We start from the raw sequence: 26,005 nt of genomic DNA, 5'->3' as shown, positions 1-26,005 counted from the left end.
TGGACTAACGTATAATCATTTTGCACAACTGTTTGTGATTGGATGACTACCATTAAATACACTTATAAAAAGGCAACACTAAAGTAGTTATCAGTTTATAAAAAATGCTGCTCCAAGATTTCAGGTGTGCAGAGCTGTAAGTTTACTTCAGAATAAAACACAGACATAGGGGAGGATCAAAACTTTTAGAGGTGTACTTGACCATATATTTGGACAAAGCAGAATTACACTGCATGTAACAAACAGTAAAATTTCTTAAAAGTTGTTACAAATATTTTACTTTCTACCTGTACGATCATTAACATAGTTTACTATATCAAGATTTTTTTCCTAAAGGCTTAAAACAAAAACAATCCCTCTAAACTACTTTCCAACAGTAAAATTTAAGTAAAATGCTTACATTCATTTGACAACAAAAAAACATATTAAAAATGTTGTGTGGGTGGTGCAAGAGCTGCTCTTTCAGCTGCAACTTTCTTCCAGGGTTATTCCTGTGGAAAGAAAGAAAACAGTCTTGTTGTAAACTGTTAATAACCAAATTCTAGAAACTTTTTTAAGCGATCCCCACTCCACCAGCACACAATTCTCTGAGATACTGCAAAATAAACCATCTAATCTGCAATTCACTAAGCTGTTTACCTTCTCCTCTTTGCGTCTGTCCTTTTCTTCATTATTCTCAATCGTTTCTTCTTCATCTTCCACAATCCCATCCCCTTGATACTTGTCATGTGTCCACTTTGGACTGCTACCTGACTTTTTGAAGTTAAAACGCCCTCTGCCACGCTGGAAAGTACCACGGCCTCTTCCTCTTTTGGCCCAATAATCCACACCATCATCTCTGTCATCATGCTACAATAATACCAGACAAAGAATAAGGTTAAAACACTTCTGAAACATACCCCCTTAAACATTAGTACTTTTCCTATGTATAGTATAATTTGATTTAAAAAAACCTAAGAACTTTTTAACAGTTCAGATTATGATTTATAGAATACATTATAAAGTATATCCTTACAATTCATGATGCTATAACTAAAACCAACAATAAAACTGCTTTAAGAGCCCTTATTAGCTGTGGGTCTACTCAAATGTTTGAATGTAACAAAACAGTTCTGTCATGTATCTTCAGTAAGAACAAGGAATTACTCTCTAGTTTTGTGGGGGGAAAAAAAAAAATCTGTGATTTTCAAGGAAGAAGCTCTAGGAACGTGCTAGGATTTTTATTCAGTTTTCAGATACCCTGCTTCACCTGCATGACATAGGGAAAATGAAGTTCAAACTGTTTAAATCTCACATTAACAAACAACAGTTGAGTTTCTCTGGTTAATAAGCTTAAAGTTTGCTTTCTTACTACCAAATATAGCCTTACATAGTTCGCTAAGTCTTCTGACAATGACTCCACGCACTGCATGAACACTACAGACAATGATTTAATATAAAAAAGGTTTATATTTAGAAGAGTGAGGTACACTTGCTTCAACATCTGGGTTTTTTACTTGTGATTTGGAAAGAAATTTGAACTATTAAACACATACCACATCTATATAAAGCAGTTTAGTAGTAATTATGTAGGAACAGTTAAAGGGTGGCTTTTTTTTTTTAACTAAAAAACGTTTTTAGAGACCAGATAAAAGTTTAATAGCTACAGTTATTTGTTTTAGCTATCATAAAATTTCTTCATTAATGGATTATCACCTCTCTTTCTACATTTATAGATTCAGAAAAGTTTATGTGTGTGTGGAGAGACTGAGAACTCCTTGTACAAACATTCAAATTGTGATTGCATTACTTCTTGGATTATCTGTTAAGATATTTGTGACAAGCTATGATACTGTAGCAGAAGGTCTAATTTTCGCTACTTAACATTTTTCAACAGTGAAACAATATCCTTAGAAGTTTGCACTGTTAAGGAAATAAAATGGAACAGAGGCTACACATTCTGTATGCTGCACTATTTACTTGTATCAACAGCCCTCCTTTCATAATCCAGATGTGAAAAAGACATCAGAACTAAGGTGATTTTCTTATGACTATCACAGTACTCAACTACTGCTAACAAACTAAGGACTGCTAATAACAGTCAGCCTACAAACATCCACAAATACTGTCAGCTTTTCCTGATCTTCCACTTCTGCAGACCTCCAGACAAATCTAAGAAAAAGCTCAAATGCCATACAGACATCAATCCAGGAAAACACAGCACAAGTCTTTCTGGTTTAAAATTTGTTTTTAACAATTTTAGTACGAATCTGCCTTCTTCCCCACTCACTGATGCAGATTTTGGAGATGAAATCTGTGTCGGGCCTCAGTTATTGCCAGCCTGCTGCAGAAAGACACAAGGGAAGCAGAACCAGGCACTACAGCAGCCCTGATACTGTCATGGTTACATCACTGAAGTCCCTGTCCATACATGCATGCTACTTCTACACTTGTAGAAAGTTTGAAAAAACAAAAGCATGCATAAGATATCGAGTTCTCCACACCCACCAAGAAGTATTTCTTGCTTTTTGGGGTATATTCAGGATCCCATTCCTCTTCCTTCGGTCTCTTCTGAAAAGTAGTATTTGAGTTGCTGGGACCAGTATTTGTTCCAGCAAAGACTCCTCTGGCTCTTCCTCTGCCCCTAATTCGAAACTGATTAACCAAGATGTCATTTAATCCATTTACATAAAACCACAGAGTTCAAGTTCTCTATTACTGAAAATGCTCTTTCTGTGCTTAATTACAGTATCTGCAAGTGTAAAACCATTTTCAAATTCACGTATTACCTTAAGTAATATGTTCAAGCATTCACTTTGAAATAATGATTCTATTAAGTTTAATTGAAACACATTTGAGTTCTCTGCATAAATTCACCCACAATCACCAAAAAGAAATTTCCTTTGACTGCTGGTAAACCAGTGTGTTGCAACAAAAGGTCAGAAGAAACTTCTGAAGCTGTTCACAGACAAAAAACCAAACAGAAAAAACTAGACTGAAAGAGGGAGAAAACTGTCGGGAGAGGGAAAAAAAAAAAGGTCATGTATGAAGTCAGTCATATCAGTTATGAGAAAGTGATTCTAGAATACATACAAACAATGCAGTTTCTAAATACGTACATCTACTATGTGTTACTCAAACATTTTGAAATGAGATTCAGGAATGTACTTTAGGCCACATTACATTTCCAATGGATAAATTCTTTACTCAGAAAAAATCAAGAATATATACTGTACAGAGTAGCTATGCTTGAAGTGAAAATTAACATCTTAAGTATTTTTTATAATGAATTAACAGGATTTTAAAATGTTAGGCTAAGAAGTCTCACAGCAATAAGGAAAATGCTTAACTCAGAATACACTAGAAGTAGCATCTACAGATCCCTCAGCATGTAAATTTTTAGCTTGTGGATAACATCAAACAAGAGTTTATATCCACCATTCAAGGGGAGTAGGGAAAGGCTAGGATGGGAAAACAGACTGCTAAAACCTGCAGTTACTACAGAACACTATTTTCATGAACAGCCTAGTTAAGACACAGAACTGGGTCTTCAGAATAACTACAAAAACATGGCTGAAAATTAGTTTGTTGAAAATAAGTACCATAAACATACACAAAAAAAAGATATAGTTAACTAACTTGAAAGAGCATTATTATGCACACTTAGTTCCACAAAGCTCCAACACTTCTAATGCAGAAATTATACTGGACAGCTTTAGAACTACTCTGAAATCAAAGAGACTGAAAAACAATCCATGAAAGGCTCCTAAGACCTATCCAATAAACTGTAGGCAAATAAAAAAAGAACTGCTTGGAGAGTGACTTGGTAAATGATAGACTATCACCTAAAAAAACCTGTACAAGAGAGGAAATGCTACATGCTTTATTTCCAATAGCTCTGAACCTTTACAAAATTAGGGCACACAAACAGTATCACTGTGCAGGAGAAAAGAGGATATAAAGACAAAATATGATAGGATTAAAAAAAAAAAGGGGGCGGGGGGGTGGGGGAGGTCAGCACTTCCTGGTACTAGGTCCTATGATCAGATCCCCTTTAAGAAAAACATCTAGAGCTTTCCTCAACACTGTATTAACACTCCACTCCCCCAGGTCATCTTTCAGGCAATGAAATACAGGAGGCAAAATCCACTACGGCATTATCTTTCTGGGCTTGCTTACTGCAAAGACCATCACAAAAAGGACAAAATATATTTTTCTCTTTCTATAGAAACTTTTAAACAGAACTGTTACACATAATTCTTCAGGAGCTGGATATTAATGTCAGTATCATTGAAAGATTCTACTTATCCTTATTTCTGTGTTCCTATTCAAAACTATTCATGACTTATGTACAAGAAGCCCAGAATAAACATAGTCTGTCGGCAAGTTTAGTGAAAAAATCACTGCTGATTTAGCATGAGATTGACAGCTTAGCTTGAAGTCTCCTCTATGCAGCAAGCTATGCTCTCCCAGTGTATCCAGGCTTCCTGCTTCGGGGAGAATTCACAATAAAAACGTTTTATTTACTCCAAAAACAAAGCAGTATTTACTGGAATAGAGCCACTATTAGACTGAATTACTGAGGCATTCCCACACTAGCCAGCCTGTATATTTCAACAGTATCCAAGTTTGTATCCCTAAAGACAAGACTCAAGTCCACAGGTTGGCCTATTTAGGTTCTTCTGTTCAGACACAGCTTGTTAGTAAACCTGTGTGTGACCACGTATGCCGTTAGGGAACGTGAACCAGTTATTATTTTATTATCCATAGTCAGAACTGGCAGTTACCAGCAGTTAAATTAGTAGAAGTTGATGTGAACTGGAAATTTAATAGACTTCAATTTCATGTAAAATATAATCCCTTTCATGATACATACAATCTAGTTTTCTAAGGCAGTAAAGGCTTCCACCAATTATGAGTTTTCTTCAACTGATTCTTTTTGAGGAGAGGGGGGTTAAATGCTACTTTTGTCTACCTCAGTGCCACTAGGTTATACAGCTAGAAATTCTACCAATATTGTTGTATTTGATGCCTACACCATCTGAGCATCTATACATTTATGCCACATAGATGTTCCTTAGTATATTTGTATTTAAAAAGATATCAAGAAAGGAAATTATGCCTTTTTTGTGCTAGGAATTTTGAACTTTGAATTTTCTTTTAAGTAGCTACAGTTTTTTAGATGGAAGAGTCAAACCTTAACTCAAGTGTTGCATACCTCACAGGCATTTCAGATACTCGTCTGCAGTTTAGAATTTTACACTACTAGAAACTACTACATGTACATTCATACCAATGTCTTTTAGCATTATTTAGTCTTAAGCTACACCAAGGGATTATTGTGAAAGTGTGAAAGTATGACATTACTCCTACCCATTAAGTAAGTCAGAGTTTTTTCCCCACCCACCCAAATACAGAATTGGGGCTTTTCTTGTAGTTTTTTTTTATTTGGGGGGGTGGGGGGTATGTTTTGGGGTTTTTTAAGTGTTCCATATCTTCTTAAGGCCTCTTTTATTGATTGCTAGCTTTTTCTTAATGCTTCTACATTTCCCAATTAAAGTATCAGTAATTACATTAACATGGAATTTTTAACTTTTAAGATTTTTCTGAAGACTACAGTGGTCAATGTATTACTTTCCAAATCACAATGCGAAAACACATTCCAGAGCTAAATTAATGAGCTTTCATGCTCACTGTGGCTAGTCCAGGCCAAAGAAAGACTGAAAAACAAGTATACCATCTCCTCTCCTCAATACAGCTGTTTAAAGGTTGATGTGTATTTTTGATTACATGCCATTCTCCATTTAACAAGTTGCAGGCATCACACACAAAGGAGGGCCAAACCAAACTGAAAGTGACAAGGAAAAACAGAAGCTTCAGGGAGTTCAGTAGTAACAGATGACAAGATTTATTCTTTAGAGAAAAGTAAATTTGCAGATCTTGTTAGGAAACAATGTAATTACAACACAGCAAGGAATAAGCAAGAAATAATTTTTCCCACCTTTACGCTAGGGTCTCCAATAGCATCCTAATGTCTATTTACACATCAATTAACTGCTATTGGGCAGTGCTGGGAAAAAAACAACTTCTCAGGTTTGGTACATCCCATAAAAGAACTCAAGAATCACTGCAACACATCCTCGTTTTATCTGTTATACTATTACTATTGGTTCAATGTTCATAATTTGGGGGAAGAATCAGAGAGCAACTTACAAAGGTGCCTCTTGGCCTGTTGACCCCTGCAAAACCAGAGTATTCTTTCTGTTCATGGTGGGTTTTGAACTCTTCATCTCTTTCTTTCTTGCAATCCTTTTCTTCTCGAGAACTGGATGAAGAAGAAGATGGAGAGGAAGATGGGGAGGACCGAGCACGGTCTTGATCTCTTTTTTGTTTACTGAAAAATAAAAAGATAACACTGTGTGCTGTTTTAAGAGTACTAGATAACCTGTAGCATGCTATACTAAAACAGATCTCTTTACATTTTATGAAAAGCTATCCCCCTTCCGGTTATAAAGTCACATATATGTTAAATATTTCAGATGTTAAGGAGTATAGTTCCACTTTCCAGCCTCCTCTTACACATTTAAATGTACTAAATGTATATTATTGCTAGTGAGTTGGAAAGCAGCAGTCTGCAAACTGCAAATACAGCATTTCTATGGTTTTATGCTATGAAGAGATTCTGTTACTTTTAAGATCCGCCTTTCTTCTGAGGCGGAAAAACAGAAGTTGAAGGGAAGAAAACCCTCAAGACAAAGTTTTACAGTAACTTTACATAGTTCAGTTTGCACACTGTTGAGAAGATATGGTGTGGGCTTCCCTATGTAGATGGCCATACGGAATTAGCCAGTGGAAGATAATGTGGATACCAAAGTCAAAAAGTAAATGGGAAACAGGAAGCATAAGTGAAAATTCATTGTATATCCAGTACAAAGCAGGGAAAACATATTCCTACAGCAAGACTTTCAGTAACCCCATAGTGGTACTAATTTGACCCACTTTACAAGATTTTAATGTTCTATTCAAAGGAAGGTCATACCTGAAGTAACTCTTACCACTGCTACACAGTATCCACTGAGATATGCTAACATTTTTTTCTTAACAACAGCCCACTGGCTTTAGACAAAAATAAAAATTCCCCTTCTCACCCATGTTAAAACCTAAGTATCAGTAAGATTCTCATACTCTGGGTGTTATGAGTTGAAAAAGTGCGGAATCAAGCATAACGAACCAAAGTTCTTACACAAACTGTTTATAGAAATGTACTGCATTGAAGTCCAACCTCCTGATGTAGCCTGGATAATAGGACAGATTAATTTGTCATTTTTTTTTTCAGTGTTAGCTTGCTATTCCAAAGTTTTTGTCCTCATCCACCATAAGCCGTGTAAAAGACAGATAATACATATTTGCTGTAAAACAAATAATTTTAATTGTTTAAATTTAAATGTTCCATTATACATTGAAAATTGAAAGCAATTAAGCTTACAATTACAAAAGGCTAATTAGAAGCTAAAAACCTAAATAGGGACTTCAAATATTTACCTGTCATCTTTGTAAGATTTGTAATCCTTGTAATCTTTTGGAGTTTTCTCCTGCTTCCTTGACCCACTGGATTCCCTGGAACCCTTTGAGTCTCCTCGTTCTTTACTTCGCTCTTTCCTACGTCGGTCAATGTCATGACGAAGATCAGCAGAATCGCACCTTAATTTTTTATCTCCCTGTAAACAAATTTATATTTTGGAACAAAAATTTTGAAATAAAACATCCAGAAGAGAATCTGAATGAAAAGGCAAGCTGTACATCAATTTTCAAAAAAGCGAGATAGAATTTACCTATTTTTCAACAAACTCTTCAGCACACAAATTGACTTTAAGTGAACGCCCTTTACATGCAATTGCTAGATCTAAAAAAAGAACAGCTAAGAATTTCAGTTTCAAACAAGCATTCACATCAAGCCAATGAGATACCTATTTTTTCATGCAGACAGACCATCATACATGGTTTGGGAGGATGTTTAAGCATTCATTTCTTCTGGTGAATTGTTTTTAACAGAGCACAAGCACCTTTGCAATTCAACCATACTACTACTCACTGACACCTCAGTACTTCCCCTCCCCCCACACACCTTTATCCATGGGCAGCTTAGTGCCACAAAATCGGGCAAGAAATGCCCAAAAAGAAAGGAAGGGTGGGAGAAGACTTGACCTTATATGCCACATTACCAATATAGCAAAATCATGCTAAATAAACTGGCTTCTTGGTAACACACTTCAGTCAAAGGAAAAAAAAAAAAATGTTCTAAATGCAAGTACTCCAGATACAATAAATACAAATTATTTTTGTATTTTTATACACAAAATGGTGAAGTTATGATTTAAAGGGTAACACAATCAATTAAGTTTAGAAATACAGATAGAACAGTTACATAGAACCTACTTTTTGACTTTCTTCTTTAAAGACTCTCTCTTCACCTGCTAAACGGGTATGCTTCCTCAGGGTACTTGGAGAGATGTCAATCCTCCTAAATGTAAAATAAAAGCAGTGTCTTGCCATACGTGTATGTGACTGTTAATGGCCTCAGACACTTCTTTTCAACATAAAACTGAGAAACATATAAAATTTTTGCATTAGAACAAGCTTTTTGCATATAAACCCCCACCATCAGAATACAGAAGCTAACTAAAAATTAGTAACTTTGGCTCTGTTCTGCGTGAAATACGCTAAAAACCAAACACAGATCAAATGCAAAAAAAAAAAAAAAAAAAAAAATCAAACTGCCTAAGTATAACTTTGAAGATACTTTTTGTATCTTATGTGTTATTTCAAAAAAACATTATGTATAGCCAGTTGAAACACACACCCCTCCCTGGAAATCATCAACACTATGACAGTTTGCTGTAAAGTCAAAAATACTTAACAGTTAAGAAAACATATGAAACCGGGTACTGACTATGGAGGTAATACATCCTCACATGCAACACAAATATAGTACACTGCATCATAAAACCGTAACACATGATCAGAAACTACATCTGCATGCCTACCTTCTTACCTTTCAGGCTCTCAGATTTTTCAAAAAAGTGCTGTAAATTAACACACACAAAACCTACAGTATGAGATGGAACATTTCACACTGAAGCATAAAGATGCATGTACAGGGCTTCTTTTCATCTTCAAGACATATGCCCCTCAATATTTGAGCACTGCATGTGAGAAAAGTAAATATATCCTAAGTGAGATACAGAGGTAGAGAAGACATCTGCTACAAAACCACAGATGAAGCCAGACCAGGCTCAGACGAGTTCTCTTTTATAGAAGGGGGTTTTGTGATATTTTGTATTTATACAGAAATTGACAAATTACTCCATACAGATTAGAAAAAAAATATTTTGGGTTCTCAAAAGAAGTATTAGCAGGCATTATTTGAAACGCAAAGCATCTACATATGCAGTTAACATATACCTATGTATTTCTGGGCTCTTTTGCCGGGTGCAGTGTTCTTCAGTAGCTTTTTGATATGCAGTGAACCTCTCATTTAGGGTCATTCCAGCTGACTTGAAGTATTGCTCTGTTGGTTACAATAGAAAAAACACTGTTTCATTAGTTTAATTCAACTGACAGGAATTTTGCTCCTGACAGAAAGGCAAGTAGCAGGCAAAAAACACAGTATTTTCAATAAATCTATGTGAACAAGCAAATGTGGCATTTTCTCTATTTTTACACATTCTGTAACCCAAACAAAGTAACAGTGCACAGCATCACTGCAGGTCTACTTATAACTATGCCACAACTGCATTACATCCAATTCAAGCATCATTTACTGATGGGACTTGCTCATTTTCAATGACATTTTCGTCTAATGAAAGAGAAAGGAGCAATTTCTTAACAATTATATACTTTGCACATAAGAGAAAATGAAGTTACTTTGAGTCATGAATACTTGCAATAAGTACATTTTACTATTCATCTCATCTTTAACTTAAAGTAAGAGTTAACTCAGTGAAAACACTTAAGTAATGTATGCTTCAATAACTACATGAATGACCTAACAAGTAATTTCTTAAAGGAATACAGTTTCTTGCTTTGAAGCTGTGATGATAAACAATCCAAGACAATTAACACACCTATATGTAAATAAATTCATTTAAGCATCTGGCATCTTGGCAAACTTGACAACTTTTCTGACAAATTTTCTCTTTCCTTCAGAGACACTTAAATTAGCAACAGCAAAACTCAGTTTTTAAACCAGCTCAACAAATGTGTTTAAATGTAATATAGAAATACATAAAGTCATGAGCTATGAAATGTTACATATGAAGCAAGCTATCTGCTTAACAGGTCAACATACATCTGTATCAACTTACCGCCCGGCATCCAGTATTTGTCTCATAACCAACCATTAAAACTTGAAACGGCCACTACAAGGGTAGTGCCTCAATCATAATTCCATCAAACACAGGAATTTGAGCTAGCAACTCTGTTTTTATGCCATTTTTGCCAGGAAGACAGAAGGTTCAACTTTGCCTGTTTGGCATCTGTATCTTTCAACAGCTATTTTACTTTTGTAACATGGATTTTGCCATTTCAAAACACATTCCAGGACCTAGTTACAATGAAAAAGAAAACATCACTGGGCATTTTCAGCTCTACATTAATAAAGAGCTGTTCAGACTGGTCGCATCACACCAATAACGAACATAACTTCAATTTGTCAAGAGTTACTAAAATCTGATCACAGACCACAGTAAATTTGACACTTAAGAGAGGTTCTGCTTTGAAAAACAATCATAACTGTACATATTCTAATAACTTGACCAGATAGGCTGTTAAGCTGTTACATTTACCAAATATTTGTTTAACATACAAAAGTTTACAGAAAAACAGTCTATTTGTGATCAACATGTGAGAGTTTCAGGAATACTATTTCACCTGCAGCCTACATATACCATACAAGCAAACCCTTACAGAAGCTCTCACTGGATTGAGCTTTAAATCTCTACATATCAATAAAATAGGTATTTTCAAAACACAGCATTATACTCTGAACAGGTGTCCCAATAGAAATTTTTTAAAACCTGCTATATTATCATGTTGATTACCACTGTTGCCTATTACTTTCTTCTTTATAAGTAATTAAAAATGCAGGAAATCATTCAGCCTTAGTAATCTGAATTTTGCCAACCAAGTAAGACTTTTAACAGAACCTTAACATATACTTCGAGCCCACAAATCTTTGCCATTTTAGAAGCTAAAGCATCTCAAAAAACAATGCTTACAGATTCTTGTTTTTTAGGATGATATGACAAAATTATTTTCACTAGCAAATTTTTCCACTTTCAGTACATTAAACACAAGAGAACAAGACAACAGCCCAGTGAAATCAAGTAAATGCTATGAAAAAAAAAAAAAAAAAAAAAAAAAAAAAAAAAAAAAAATCACTCTCCAGATATCCTCACTGGATTTTAAGGAATTATCTATTTTTCCATCAGAAAGCTTTTAATAGGATATGTGACCTAAATGAAATACATCTACCTTGATAGTCTGGGTTTGTGTTTTGTTGCTTTTTGGGGGGTTTTGGGTGTTTGCAGTAAGCAACAGCCACTTGTTGTTAAATCAGAAAATAGTGTGCAATACATTTAACGGCTGTTTATTTAGCCACTGCCAAGTTCCTATAAGCAAGATTCCTGGCTCCAGCACTGCAGTACTGTCAAACAGGAATAACATCAAATATCACAGTGTATTTTACTATCATTTAAAGCACAATTTTTCTTAAATCTTATTATTTTGACATTAAAAAAAACTTTCTTCATAAGGACCTGGAAACAAGCTCTAGGATGTTCCAAAAGGAATGCCACTGTATTTACATGTGCAAAAGGCATGTCAGCCCACACTGCACCACTCAATATAAAATTGTATGTTAGAGCCATTAAAATAAAACTAAATAAGAAAAGAATGACCAATGTAGTATTTTGTGTCAATCCCACACCAATGTTTAAACCACACTGCAAAATTTCAAACTTTATATACTACTTGGGCTCAAAAAATTATCCAGAAACATAGTGTAACTGCTACCATGCTCTACGCTGCTTGCAGTTTTCTTATACTGCCTGCTGCTGCTATTATTTTTACGTGTACCTCAAAAGGAAGTAAGTCTGACTAAATCAACATTAAAAGAGGGCTGAAATCTTTCTGTACTAAGACAGCAAACAGGCTTAAATGAAATTGTCAGATGCATATTTGGTACGATAAACTGAATACATACCTTTGACGTGGTGAACCAACGACACAATGTGCTGAATAAATGACTCTGACGTGCTTTTGCTGGCCTGTGGCAACTTAATGTGGTCAAAGATGGATCGGAACTCTTGCTCCTTCTTGACGGAATGGACAAGTGTGCTAGCAAGCAGCCTGTCTTTAGTCAAGGAAGCAGGTCTAAAATACATCAACAACAGAAAGAGACACACAAAAAGAAACCACTAGTTTAAATAAAAATGAATGACACTTCAGGCAGGTGGAGAACGACACTGTAAAGCTGAATAATTTACCTATTGGAATCGTCAAGAGGTACCGGTGCCATTTTGAGTTTAACTTCAGGACGATGGGAGTCACTGGCTATCATTTTGATCCTAAGTGGGCTCTCCTCTCTGAAGGTGGATTTTTCTCTCGCATCCAGATTCTTGTGTAGAGGGGGACTGTAATCAAAGAGTTCTTTGAGCTTTTCAGACTTTACCTGCTCAGGTGACTGAGTTTCTTTCTTCATCATTATTCTCTCAGAACTCTTGTCTTCTTCCTTGTGCTTATCTTTTGTTGCACTAGGCCTTTCCACTACATAGCCAGTCTCTTTAAGCTTATAACTTTTCTCATCTCTAAATCCATCGCTCTCTCTATTGCCCTTGATTGATATTTTAGATTTGTATTTGGTTCCTTCCTCCTCAGCATTCCGGTGAGATGCAGTAGGAAAATTTTTACCCTGATCTGCCAGGACAGACTTTCTGAACTGTCTGTAATCCTCTGTCTCCTCTGTGTCCTCCCCTTCAGAGTCATTAAACTTTTCTTTCCCAGTCTCTTTATCAACGAAAAAATCTAAGGTTTCCTGTTCCTCCCATTCCCTTTCTCCCTCTGTCCTCCCTTTTTCTGATCCTCTCTCCTTCTGGGCCTCCTTTTCCCTGGTATTACCCCTATCAAGCAGGTATACTCTAGACTCTTCATCTGTGTACCTGTGGATAGCAAAGAAGAGACTGGTAACTCTGGATTGCATTCATTCCAGTTCACTTGCATTCCTCTTTTGTGTCAATCCCACACCAAGAAGAAATACATTCCTCTGAGCAATTCAACTTTAGCATGCAATGCTTCGCACACCGTAACACTGTACCCACTTGTCATTTATGTACTACTGGAGGCATCTGAAGAATATGCCTTTCTGTAGAACACCTAGAAATCCTCTGCTTGAGTTTATAAAAAAGCTAGTGATTTGTTTGTTCTTTCTTAGTAAGTACTCAGTTTCACATTCTCGTACACCAGTCATTTTTTTTCCATCAAATGCACATTAAATCTTACAATTCAGACTGTAATTCATTTTTGTGCGCTTTTTTTTAGTGAAAAATTTAAAGGGGTACCATAAAAAAAGTTAATTCTTTTCAAGATCCTTCACATTTCTAAGATAACTCCAAAATCAGACACAGGCTTAATGCATTCAATATATTGTGTACAAGCAGGGAACCTTTAGAAGGCAGCTCTCCTAAACACAGAAACACACCTACCAATTAATTCAGCCACTGCCTTATCTATACACTATTTTCATATAGGTCCTAATACAATGACCAACTCCAATACATCTTACCCAGGGGAAGTCACATTTTTGATCTTCTAAGCAATGTAATTTTTACATAGTAAGTCACTGACTAGAAAAATTTACAAGCTTGCAATCAAGCCCTTATACCATAGTCACAGCTTTGCTCTATAACTATTTTGTAAAAAATGCACTGAAGTACAAGTCACATTAGAAAAGAACAGTCTAGTGTCAGTAAGAATTCTACAGCTTTAAAAAATTAGTACTGTATCAAATATTTTAAGAGCAAATTGAAGAATGTTACGTTAATTGGAAAATATACACTGAACTTTAAAGATGTCATCCCTCACATCAGTAGAATTATGTTACAAAGATACCAAGACCTACCCTCTTTCATAAGTAACACAAATCAAAGTCAAGGCATCAAAGTTGTCATATTGCACTGCACAATTAGCAATTGATGCTGTTTATGTTAACAAAGAAATCATTGTACAATATCTGCATTTTTAGACTTCCAAAAGATCTGCATTTCAAACTACATGAAGCATTAAAACTTCAAAATACTCAAACAGAATTCACTATCAAACAAGCAAGTCTGATGCACTATTCCAATTAAGGTTTTTCATAAGAGTAAACAGAGTATAAGAAAATACATCATAAAGGAAAAGCACAAACCAATTTTTCCTCAAGGATACATGTCCCTATCTCCACTAGTCAACAGTCAAGAACTGGAAGCATCTTAGGAGGAAAAGGCCTGTTTCAAAGCACAATTCCAACCAGACTATAATTAGTAATATTTATCCCATATTGTATTTTCCAAGGTACAGTGATGACCTTGTTGAAACTCTGTAACAGTCAGCATTTTAAGGGACAACATTAGGCTTATAATTTAATTCTTACCTTTTCATAAACTTTCCACCTTTTGTAGTGTCCTGTTCACCACCTTCAGGATAAAATGACCGCACTCGAGCCTCCTCACGGGGAGCGCTCTGTGATGGGATTGTCTTTGCAGGGCTTCTCCTTGAAGGGATATGATGCAATGGGCTATTCTGAGAAGGACTATAACGGCTAGAACCATTTCCAAGAGAACCAGAGCCAGACCTCTCAGGACTATGCTGAATGGAATGGGAATGTTGAGGAGTGTCCTTTGCTGAGTGAGCTGTGCTAAGCAAAGGGGCATCAGAGCAAGATGAACTCTGACTAGGTGGGGTGGCAATAGAAGGACTATGGGGTGACCTTGGACTGTTATCATATGCTGAAAGGCCAGGCCAAATGTCGCCAGAAGCTGCTGATGATTTGTTAAAATCGTCAAGAGACTCTGATGGGTCATGTTCAAATGTATCTTTCTGTTCATCTTGTGATTTATTTTTCAAGGGGCTATCTTGCAAAGGAGCCCCTTCAGTTTTCTTTGCCTGCTTTTCCAGAGACGCACGTCTTTTGGAAGAGACAGGTGATTTGCTGTATGGGGATGAAGAACGAGATGAAGAGGACCTTGGGGACCTGGAAGATCTGTAAGATCGACGAGATCTGCTCCGGGACCTCTGGGAAGACACAGACCTTCGTTTTGGACTTCTGGAACGTGAACGGCCACGCCTAGGGCTTCGGGAGTGTCTTCGGTTCCAGACAGGCCTATAACCTCCACGATGGTATCTACCACCTCCTCCTTGATAATACCCTCTACCTCTTCCTCTGTAACCATAGGGACGTCTCATTCCTCTATTATTTCTGTAATCTCTGCGATAATCTCTAGAATAAACACGATCCCTGCTGCGAGATCGTGAGTATGTCCTTGACCGAGACCTAGAACTAAAATTAAAAAGCAAACATTAACATTTGACAATTGGAGAATTAAACACAAAAAAAAAAAAAAAAAAAAGTGCCTTGACACTAAATGTTCAATTTCTCTAATGCAGTCAGAATGGTAAAATTAGCAGCAGACTAACAGTCTTAAAGTAACTTCTACAATCTACTTTTATTTATTATTTGTCTCAAAGGATTATAATAAACATGTCTATACTCCTAAAGGACTGAGAAATTACTTCAGCATCACATGATTAAGACACTACCAGCCTCAGTGGCCTGCCCTGCCATTTTATTAAGAGATTATCACCACTCTGGAGTATGGCATTCAGTTCCCCAGCCACCATGGTTCACAGCCTGGAACATGAAGTTACATGACCCCCAGTTTAATGTGCCAGCCTGCAGACAGCAGCTGATGAGGCAGTAAACATTCAACATTCAATTCTGCCACTTTTTCTATGGGAGATGGTAATGTCCACTAATAAGAAAGATGAGGAAAAGGCTGGAGGCAACACAGAAGACAAGACACAGTAATGCTTATCTGCTAAAGCCTTAAGTTACCACAGATACAAAAAGCTGCATAAGAAATGGAAAATCACAGGGGAAGAGGCTGGACAAATAAAACATCACATGAAGGGGGAGGGGGGAATCAAACAAGCCACAATCCTGAGGAACCATTAGCATTCTGAAATTATCTTGAGATACAGGAAGAGATAAAAAACAGCTAAGTATTAAACAAAGTAACAGAAATTACATTCAAAGCACAATTTACCTACTGCCTAAAACAAAGTAAGATCCCAGGGTCACTTCTGCCATAGCATCATACAAATGAAAAGTAATTTCCAGACAGAAACTAATATACTAAATCAACTTTGCATGCACTAAGACATCAACTTACCTGTATCTCTTTTTTCTAGAATGTGATCTGGATCTTGACCTAGAGCTGGACTGAGATCTGGACTTGGATCTTGAAGAATGTGATCTTGAGTTAGATCGACCCATTTTTCCCAGTAGATACACTCCTTCCCAAAGGAAAAAGCAGTGAGGGGAGGGAAAGAAAAAAAAAAGGAAGCAGCTGTTTAGAGTCTATGTAAATTTCTATATGCTAAAGTAAGAATATTGGGAAGAGGTATAGCATTTCTTAAACCAAAGAACTCTGAAGACAACTGAGTACATTCATTAGTAAATCAAAAGCTCAACCACATTTTAAAGAATTTAACATAGCTACATGCAGTTTGTCTGAAAAGATGAAGTATAACAGTAAAACGATTTCCACATTTAATCGCAAACTGATCCTGTAGAAGGACAGAGGACAGAACAAAAAAAACACTTCTGCAAATTAAGGCAAGAAACAATGCAAGTCTGAACAATTACACATTTTAATATGTTTGAAAACTAAATTCTTGCTATCTGTGTAGTTTATAGTTTCCTTGCATTTCCAGTGCAGCAGTCCTTCTCTGGGAGGACTTTACAATCCATTACAATGCAACTTTTACATAAGCAAAGGAAAAGCCCTGAAGTATTCTGTCCAGCGGTTGTTGGTTTGAGCCAGGGGCATTTCCCTTAACCACATAATCACTCTGATCCAGTTTTCCACTGGTCAGTATGCCCATCTTGCATCCTTTTAGGTTAATTTTGCTTTTTAAACTACATGTAAAATACATGGTCAACTTAGATTTTAACAACTAGTTAAATAATATGGCTTGCAGCAGAATTCAACATTGTTCAGCTCAAATTAAGATATGAAAACTACAAGTGATTATAAGGCAATGAGTCCTAAAAGAAAATAAACTCATATTAAACCATAATTTCTTCTAATGTACAGTCATAATAGATGTTTAGAATTAATTAGTGCTAACCATGAAAAATACACAGCTTTTTTCCTTTTCAGGTAAGTGGCTAAAAATCCCCAAATTAATTAATTAAAACTCTGACCCGCTGCCATTCTTTTGAAATTGCCCAGCTTTAAAACAAAAAAAGGGTCACATTAGACAACCTGAATATAAACTGTGAACAAGTAATACACATTTTCAGGCCTTTGTATGCTCAATACCTATGGCCATTGTTTTGTAATAATGAAAATAAAAATGGAAAACAAACATTTAGCTTTTGTATTGCAAACAAGCATGAAAGCCTAAAATCACAGTATTGAAAAAACATGCTCAACACAACAAGCACTTTCTGTCACAAGGTATTTTATATAAAATCTTGTTACCTGGGTGATATTTCATTATATAAAGACAAATAAACAGTGTTACAGCTTACAGTTCACAAAATTTCACAGATTTTTAGACACACATAAGAGAACCCAGAAGAAAAAAAAGCAGTCCACCCTTTCCCCGCCAGCTGGTCCCTTCTGCCCCATATGACCTCCCCACCATAGTAGCACAAGATTTTGCATGGCCCCAAAGAGATGTAACCTCATCTGAAACTAACCTGGCAAAAAATAAATTTTAACCCAAACCAGCTTTCCATTAACTAAAAAAAAAAAAATTATTTACCTTGGAGATGAATAGTGTGTTGAATGCTGTCTCTTACCGTCTCCTTCCATTAAAAAGCAAATTTGCATAACCTATACTCAGAAGATGGTTTCTACTTCATTGTGTTCGATTAAAACTTACAGAAAATGGCTTATAATCTCTAATGTTCGTCTATTCACAGTAAACATAAATCTAGAGCTTTTAAAATGTTGTAAGACATGAAGCATACCAATTTTCCAAGAGTGCTAAAGAAAAACTGGTTTTGCTGTTACAAGTAATTTTCAGACCAAACTTCAGATGTACAAGTTTATAATACAACCCAATCTCAACTTGAAAGGAATCTGTTTGATTTTCCCTGTATCCAACAATAACATTTATGCATTTGCATTCTATGTAGGGCAAGTACATATATACTGTACAACAGTTGACCTTTACAAGACATATGCTAATTTCAGAAGGCTTTATGTTGTCATTTCTTATTTCAAGCACAAATTTTAGGAAAACAAAATCAATCCTCATTTTAAATGGCTGGGTTCAATCAGAACATTTAAAAATAGAATTAAGTTAATCTTACCTCAAACTGTTGGCTGGTGCCAATGAAGCAATTATTTCAAAACTCTCTATCTGTGCTTTCAGCAATACTGATCCCTATAGAACAGAAAAAGAGACTGTCAAAGACATGAACTTTTACTAAAGGGCAGGCAATACCTTTTGCTTAAATGGGTTCAAACATTATCTGTTTAGCATGAAAAGACAATGCCTAAGAAATGGCAAATTTACTCTTTGACTCTGTGGAGCTGCATGTTAAGACTAACCAGAGCAGCTCAACAGCTAGCCACTGCCAAGGGGCATATCCTACTCCCCTTCCACATATCATCACTCTTCCTTCAGCCTTGCTTACAGGGCTGTATAATGCATTATCCTCACCTTCACAATGGCCCTGACACCCTTTGGAACCCTCACCGAGCAGACTCTTAATACCCAGAAATCAGTTTCATAAGGCTGGGTTATTGAACTGGCTTAATGCAGGGCCAAACAAGTGCCAGAGCTGGATTATGGGGGCAGTACAGCAACAGCCAGGAGGACAGGGCAAAAAAAGAGACAGTGGCAAACTGTTAGACCAGTTTGAACTCTTACAGCCTTGCATTTAACTGGAGCTATCTTTTATCTTTTAGGTTTCTTTTACAACATTTATACAAGCATTACCCTGTTATACTTTCTTGTTTAAAATGCATACATGTATGAGTTTACCTAAACAACCAACATCTTTAACAATACGCTCCTTTGCAGGTGTACAGAAACAAAGCACAATTGTAGTAATGAAACCAATCTCAAATGTACAAACTTTTCACTGGCCTCATCTTTCAATTACCTCAAAGCCTCAAGACTATACATATATACGCCTGTAATCTGACTCAACATTAAGCAAGCTTTCCAATTCCATTCAAGCAACTCAGAATTTTGTTGTTCAATACAGATGGGATGGATCTCCCAGAAATTCTGTGTCTCAACAATTTATTCATTAAAGCCAAAGTCATAAGACATCCACTGCTCCTAAATGACACATTCATAGGTGTCTTCATCTGAAAGAAGAAACGCAGCACTTGTGTTCATAAACACTGCTTTCAAAAGTCCACTTACCATTCACTAGTAGTGACCAAGATATTTCCAATTTCTACAAAATATATGCTTTAATAATTAAGTTTTTACTTCTCATCATCAGCAAGCATGAGTCTCTGAAGGAGCACAGTAGTGTATCGGACCATTTCAGATCTTGTCTAGACAAAAGGCGAGATGGTATTAGCTAGTAAAGATTAATTAAGGCATTCAGAAGTCTAGTACAGAAAAAGTAACACAAACTTCAGCTAAATGGTTGAAGTTCAGTCCAAGATTTTAAATCAATACTTAAATCATCTCTACTTCTGACTTAAAATAATCTAGATCCTGGGGATATAGAACAAGACAGTTACTTCACCTTTAAAACCTCTAGGCAGAAGACAGGATCTTAGATTACTATAGCTCAAACTCTGGCAATCAGTTCTGCACAGTTTTAAGAATATCTTCTAACAAGTAGCAAAGGTGAGAAGCAGTCGTACTTTTTTTTTTTTTTTTTTTTACCAGCCATTGGCTATATACCACATCTGACCCTGGCAGCTAAAATATATTTGCTATCTTATTCTCCTTAAACAAACAAACAAACAAACAAACCAAAAAAAACACCCCCACCACACACAGGGAGAATGGATATAACATTTCAAAAGAAAATTTTTGAACAGAAAACCTTAACTAATGAATTAAAAAAAAACCAAAACCTCAACTACTAGCAGCTTTTGTTTCTATTTAATTGTGATCGGTGAAAGCTTGAGACACAAACATTCTTTCCAAAATAATGCTCATACTTCGGAACAAAAGTGAAGACTACATAGCTTTTTTTTTTTTTAATAAAGGCTTGTCTGTGTAATATCCTCACAATATTCAAGAATCTAAAATTCTAACCACCTCTATTAAAGCTATTTTAGTAAAGAATAGTGGCAGACACAGAAACCCGTAGGAAAATGGCTCCTTTATAACAGTACACTTCTACATGCTTCACACTTTTGCAGAAAAAGTACACATTCCTCTGAAAGCATCACAACTACAAAATACCATTTCAATATCAAATAAAATCATTCACAACCTCTTCCTGTGGACTCTTGTGCTCACTGCCAGTCTGTAGTGGCTACATGATGTCAAGTAAGGGCACAAGTGGCAAAGTGCAATGAAAAAGAGGTGCTAAGCATCATATGTTGCTATATAAATTAATCAATCCCTAAATAAAGACTAGCTGCCCTTCTCACTTCAGTGCATGAAGCTTATCTCTGAAGTAGTCTCAGAAGAGACCCAGAGTCTGCCAAATGTGTGTATCAGGAACATGACACAAGACGTCATCACTGAGCATTTTTAAGAGGACCATGACTGCTAAGAACATGGTGTATGCCTGAAATACCAGGGCTATAATACATGTTTCTTGCAACTCAATTTTCTTCTTCCCTTGCTTTCTATCCTGAATATGTGAAAGGAGATGCTTGGCTCTCAGCTATTTCACTCTTGTGTTAAAAAAAATCTGGATATTACAAAAGGAAGCTGCTGTAGCTCCACAGTACTTCAAACCCGAATAAGCTGGCACCATTAGTTTAAAGAAAAGGTCCTCTCTCTCCTGTCCTTTGTTTCCTTACATTCCTGATCTCTCCTCCCTCATGCCAGCGCAGGTATTTCTGCAGCCACATAGTGAATTAAATCAGAAAATGTATGGACCACCTCAATTAGTTTCAATACAAGCGATTTTTCCGGTATGGTTCACGACAACAACCCCACAAACATGTGGGCCAACACAGGAAAGTTGTAATAGCAGCCAGACAGGACTGCCTCTTTTGGCAGCACTGCAATCTTAAAGCTTCCCTGAAACTAGCTTAGCAAAACCATCGGCAGCAACAAACTTGGAAGTTAAGCTTTTTAACAGTACTTGCCATCAGCTTTAAAAAAAAAAGAAAAAAAAAAAAAACACCACACCAAAAAAAAACACAACAGAAAAAAAAAACAGAACACCAAATCCACAAACAAAACCTCCACCTCCAACCAACCAAACCTTAACACAGAAATCCAGACTTCTTTAAAAAATGAAGTCCACTACCTGCCAGATACTGGATCATATTCTTGACCAAAGAGGGAATCAAGAAGTTTAATGGCAACAGCAGGATGTCTGAGCCCCTTAAATCAGTCTCTACCAGTAAGTGTGACCATTAAGCAAAAACAAGATACACAACAGAATCAAGCTTATCCTGCCACAAGCAATGCAACAAACAGGAAGTAAATGTCACAGTTAGCATTTGCTATGTTTAAAATAAAAATGAAGGGCAAAAAACCTGTTTCAAATTCCTTTTAAATGTTCTTTTTAAGTTTTTACTACACCACTGTTTTTCAGAATACACAGACTACAGATGTAACATATCTGTTAAGTCATTTCAAAAGTTCTACACCATGTGGAAGTTTAAGACATTTTAGGACAGTTATACCCAATTACACTAGCAAAACACTGCTTCCTCTTAGCTTAATTATTTTAGCTATCCTTTGTTCACAGTTATGTAGTAGTGTACATTTCTCTAGCCTAAGCATTACTTGAAAGCTGTCAGCAAGATTAGAGTCAAAATCTTGTTAAAGTAATTCACAAGCTGTTGCCAAAACGCATTTTCGTTCAGTGATTCAGGCTTCAAAAGAAATGAGGATTATACAGTCAGGACAAAACAAAAGGACATAGACAGTCTTCAAGAAATCCCACAGATTTTGTAATATTCTCTCATAATACCCATACCAATTTAAAGAAAGTCAGTCTTGCTAAGACAGTAGTGTAAGGCATCTACCCCCCCCCTTTTTTTTTTAAGTACCCACAAACTTAACAGCAGCACATCACAAATAAGAACAGAATGCATTTCATTAGTGACTGTAAAACCATGCTACTCAGATCATCAATTACTAAAATCCTACAAATACTAAAATGCCACAGCAAATTTGCCAAAACTATCTTGGAATGTACAAATATGATCCGGGATGCATATATTCCCTTATTTTATATTTTTGATACATAATATTATTTCATAATATCCACAAAGTTGCAAAGACAGAAGAGACCCATTTATGAATTACAGCATGAAAAGTCAACTGGAACAGTAGAACATACAAAGTCCTTTTTTCCCTAATTCATTTATTCATTGTTTTATGGAAAACAATATAAAATATTTGCAAATTACATCAAAAAACAGCATCCTACTAGTAACAGTAAAATCAGCTCTGCAAAACCACATGATCGGTAACCGCTCTATTATGTACTACTATTGGCAAACAAAAGCATGTTTCTCCTCTAATTAAAAACACAGAAATCAAAGTGACTATTTCAAAGAATTCTGTCAATAGACGAAAAGGAATTAGCATGCTTTTGGATACACATTTTGAGTAGCCATTTTTGTTATTTTTTTTTTGTGTTTTAAACACTGTTTTCATACACCCTTACACAGTCGTTTCCACAACCTCTTTGCAATAAACTGAGCATGCTGCTGCAGAAAAGGCTATCCTCCCTCCCTCATTTGTTCCAAGACTAATATTCATATAGGCACTCGGTGAGCTGAAGTAGCGAACTGATCCAGAAGAAAAACTACTCTGGATGAAAAGACAAAGCTGACAGTCACATAACCGCCCAGATCCCGTTTACCACAAGGCCGCATGGAGGCCAGTGCTGGCACAATGAACAAGACAGCAATACACTTTCAGAATACTTTCAGGAGAAACTCACAGCGTTAACTGAGTAACAATTGTAACCCAAAAGCTTACTTTCTTCAGTAGTTTCCTTCACACATCTCCACTACTTGTAAACAAACCCCAAAAGTTCTCTGACATTCCTCAAACCCCTACACCACAATCTCTCCTTGACAACCAGCCAAATCTAATCCATCCAAATACCTGCAACCTAGCTCCAAACAACAGCTCCCTGCTGACCCCTTTCTAAATTCCTACAGCCACTCCCAAGTTTTCAGCATCCCCAACGGCAACAGGCCCTTCCCTGTGGCACATGCTCCCTCCTACTTCCAAGAAAGCTTCCCTCAGTCACAGCCTTCACCTGAGGAACTGTTCCACACAGCCAAGCCCACTAAAGCCTTGCTCATGCCACGGAGCCTGTGTTCAGGAGAGAGGCAGTCACGCCCCAGGTACTGATATATGTAACACCTTAAACCTCTTCCTGCCATTCGGTGCAGCCTGTCACTCAACATATCAAAAGGGACGAGTGGGAGGAAGCAATTCCTGCCCTCCCTACCACAAGAAGCTGCATGCTTGGAGCGTACCTCAGAGCCGGAGCCTTTACCGCTGCTTATCTCCCCACTTTTGTCTAAAGCAATGAGATTATTGGGGAGGAGAAAGAGGAGGAAGGAGAAGACAACAGCTAATCAGCATTTTCCTGGAACCCCACATGCTTTAATCAATCCTTCCCACACTGACAACAACTATTCTAAGTGATGGTTTTATAGATTTATCATAATCAACCATTACACAAGCAGTGGCTACCTGCAGTGTCAAAACCGCCTTTGTTCTGCATGCTCCCAGGTCTTCCCATAGTAAAATTTAATTGCTGCTGCTAAGGTAAAACTTTGATCTCAGAGATAAACAAGCGACAGGTCGTACTGACTTGGTAAAGGATCACCCTGACACACAAAACAAGAATCTGATTTTCATTAAGAAAATTAAAGGCAAAAAGCAGGGGGTTTAAAAGCAAATGAGAAATAAAGGGCAAGATCCCACAACAAGATTCTACACCATCATCAACACCGGGAATGTAACAGTCCCTTTCAGCAAGGGGCATAAAACCCGCTCCAGCCCCTCCCCGGACTTAGGGGCGTTTCTGCACAGGGCAGATAAGGCGCAGGAGCCAAGCGGGAGTACGCACGGCACAAGCGCCCGAACCGCAGCCATGCCCGGAGGGAAGTTCCTACAGCGAGCGCAGAGGCTCACCCGCCGCCGGGCAGCATCCCTCCGGCCCAGCGCCGCTCCCCTCCGGCCCGTCACGCCCGCCAGGATAACGGCCCGACTGCACGCTCCCGTAACCAGTGCTGCACGGCCTCCTGGGCTCCGTCTCCCACAGGGAGGGTGGAAAGGCTGCAAACCCAGGCCGGCCGGGCTGGAGGCTCAACGGGGCAGGCCACCCATTCCGCTCCCCGCCCCCCGCCCCGCGGCGAGCTTCCAGAAGCCGCGAAGCAGCTCAAGGCAGCTCCGCGGCCGCCTCCCGCCGCCCCGTCCCTCTACCTTCGCTCCCGGGGGCGCCGTCCAGGCTCAGGGAGGAGCGACGCCCGCCCGGCCCGACTCCCGTAGGAAGCGACGGTGGCGCGCGTTAGGGCGGCGACGGCGGCCGCCCGGCCCGTCCCCGGGGGAGCGGTCGGGCCCGTCGCCCCGGGGCTGGCACGGCTGGCGCGGGGCGGGGGGGCGCGGAGGATAATGGCTGCGCAGCGCCGAGGTCACGCGGCGGGGAAGGGCGGGACGGCGCGCGGGCACCGCGCGGCCAGGAAGGGGGGAGGGGAGGCGGGCGCCGCTGCTGCCCCGCCACCCCCCCGCGGCCGGCTGGGCCGCGGCTAAGGCTCGCTAGCGTCCCGCAAAACCCTCCCGCGGCCCCTTCACCTCCACCCCTCCCTCACCTGGCGGGCGGAACTCCCGGCGGCCCCGCTCCCTTATCGCAGCTCGGCGGCCATTTCCCGTCTCGCCGGAGGAAGAGACGCGGGGCCCAAAGGGAAAAAGAAAAAACCACCATAGAGAGCGGGGGGCGGCCGCCGCCGCGGGTGCGTCACTTCCGCCCTGGGCGGGGAAACGCTGCACCACTCGCTGGCCGAGCGCCATCTTGGTTTTGGGTAGCCGTCAGCAAGGAAGATGGTGGCCCGCGGCACTGATGGCCGATAGCGGGCCGCCCCGGCGCCCGTGTCCCCCGGCGGATGGCGTGGCCCTGCCCTACGTCCCCCGACCCTGTGTCACGGCCGGTGGGGGCGGGGGCTGTGTGTGCCCGGCCGGCTGCAGCTCTGTGCCTCCTCCCGTACCCCCGCAGCTAAAAGCTGTCCCCTTTTACCCCTTCCTTCCCCGAAGAGGGATCCCAGGAGCCGGGGCCCCCCGGCCGCCGCTGCCTGGTTACCTGTCGGGCGGGGTGCGCGTCCATCCACAGGCGTTGCTCGGAAGGGCCTGTCTGTAAAGCGGAGCCCAGCCAGAGGACCACCGTCAAGCGGCATTTGCGTCCGATGCTGCCGCGCAGCAGGAAGCAGGTCTCGTAGCCGCGGTACTTTACTGCAGCGGCTTTTGCAGCAGATTTGTGCGTGTCGCCTGGTTGCGATGCAGCAGCGCAACGCTGGGGAAAAGCGTGCCCGAGGGACTGGCCCGAGGGGTGTCTGTACCACCG

At 38.8% G+C, this 26,005-nt stretch overlaps 2 protein-coding genes across 15 annotated transcripts in view; one reads left to right on the top strand and one right to left on the bottom strand.

The window, feature by feature from the left end:
- Positions 1 to 118: 118 nt before the first annotated feature.
- BCLAF1 (BCL2 associated transcription factor 1) lies at positions 119 to 25,888 on the bottom strand. 14 transcript variants are annotated; one of them, XM_080390115.1, is made up of 14 exons: positions 25,745 to 25,878; positions 19,690 to 19,826; positions 18,623 to 18,696; positions 16,467 to 16,590; positions 14,669 to 15,574; positions 12,525 to 13,196; positions 12,242 to 12,411; positions 9,442 to 9,547; positions 8,416 to 8,500; positions 7,522 to 7,697; positions 6,193 to 6,373; positions 2,488 to 2,634; positions 640 to 849; positions 119 to 491 (listed from the first exon to the last, which is right to left on the bottom strand). In XM_080390115.1, the coding sequence occupies exons 4-14, from the start codon at positions 16,568 to 16,570 to the stop codon at positions 486 to 488; spliced, it is 2,763 nt and encodes a 920-aa protein (XP_080246241.1). In that variant the 5' UTR covers positions 16,571 to 16,590; positions 18,623 to 18,696; positions 19,690 to 19,826; positions 25,745 to 25,878; the 3' UTR covers positions 119 to 485. The 14 variants fall into 14 exon arrangements, with proteins under 14 accessions (XP_080246241.1, XP_080246240.1, XP_080246246.1 ...); XM_080390114.1 differs by lacking the exon at positions 25,745 to 25,878 and adding an exon at positions 25,260 to 25,679; XM_080390120.1 differs by lacking the exon at positions 25,745 to 25,878 and adding an exon at positions 25,260 to 25,679 and having other exon boundaries at positions 16,467 to 16,587.
- LOC308064909 (uncharacterized protein) overlaps positions 25,745 to 26,005 on the top strand; it is a 31,636-nt gene continuing 31,375 nt past the window's right edge. The window contains exon 1 of the mRNA XM_080390157.1: positions 25,745 to 25,871. The gene's annotated coding sequence lies outside the window, so the exon portion shown is untranslated. The remainder of the gene's footprint in view (positions 25,872 to 26,005) is intronic.

Source organism: Falco punctatus (genome assembly GCF_963210335.1).
Source record: "Falco punctatus genome assembly, chromosome: 5".
Classification (NCBI taxonomy): Eukaryota; Metazoa; Chordata; class Aves; order Falconiformes; family Falconidae; genus Falco; species Falco punctatus.
This window is presented reverse-complemented; position numbering and strand designations above follow the sequence as displayed.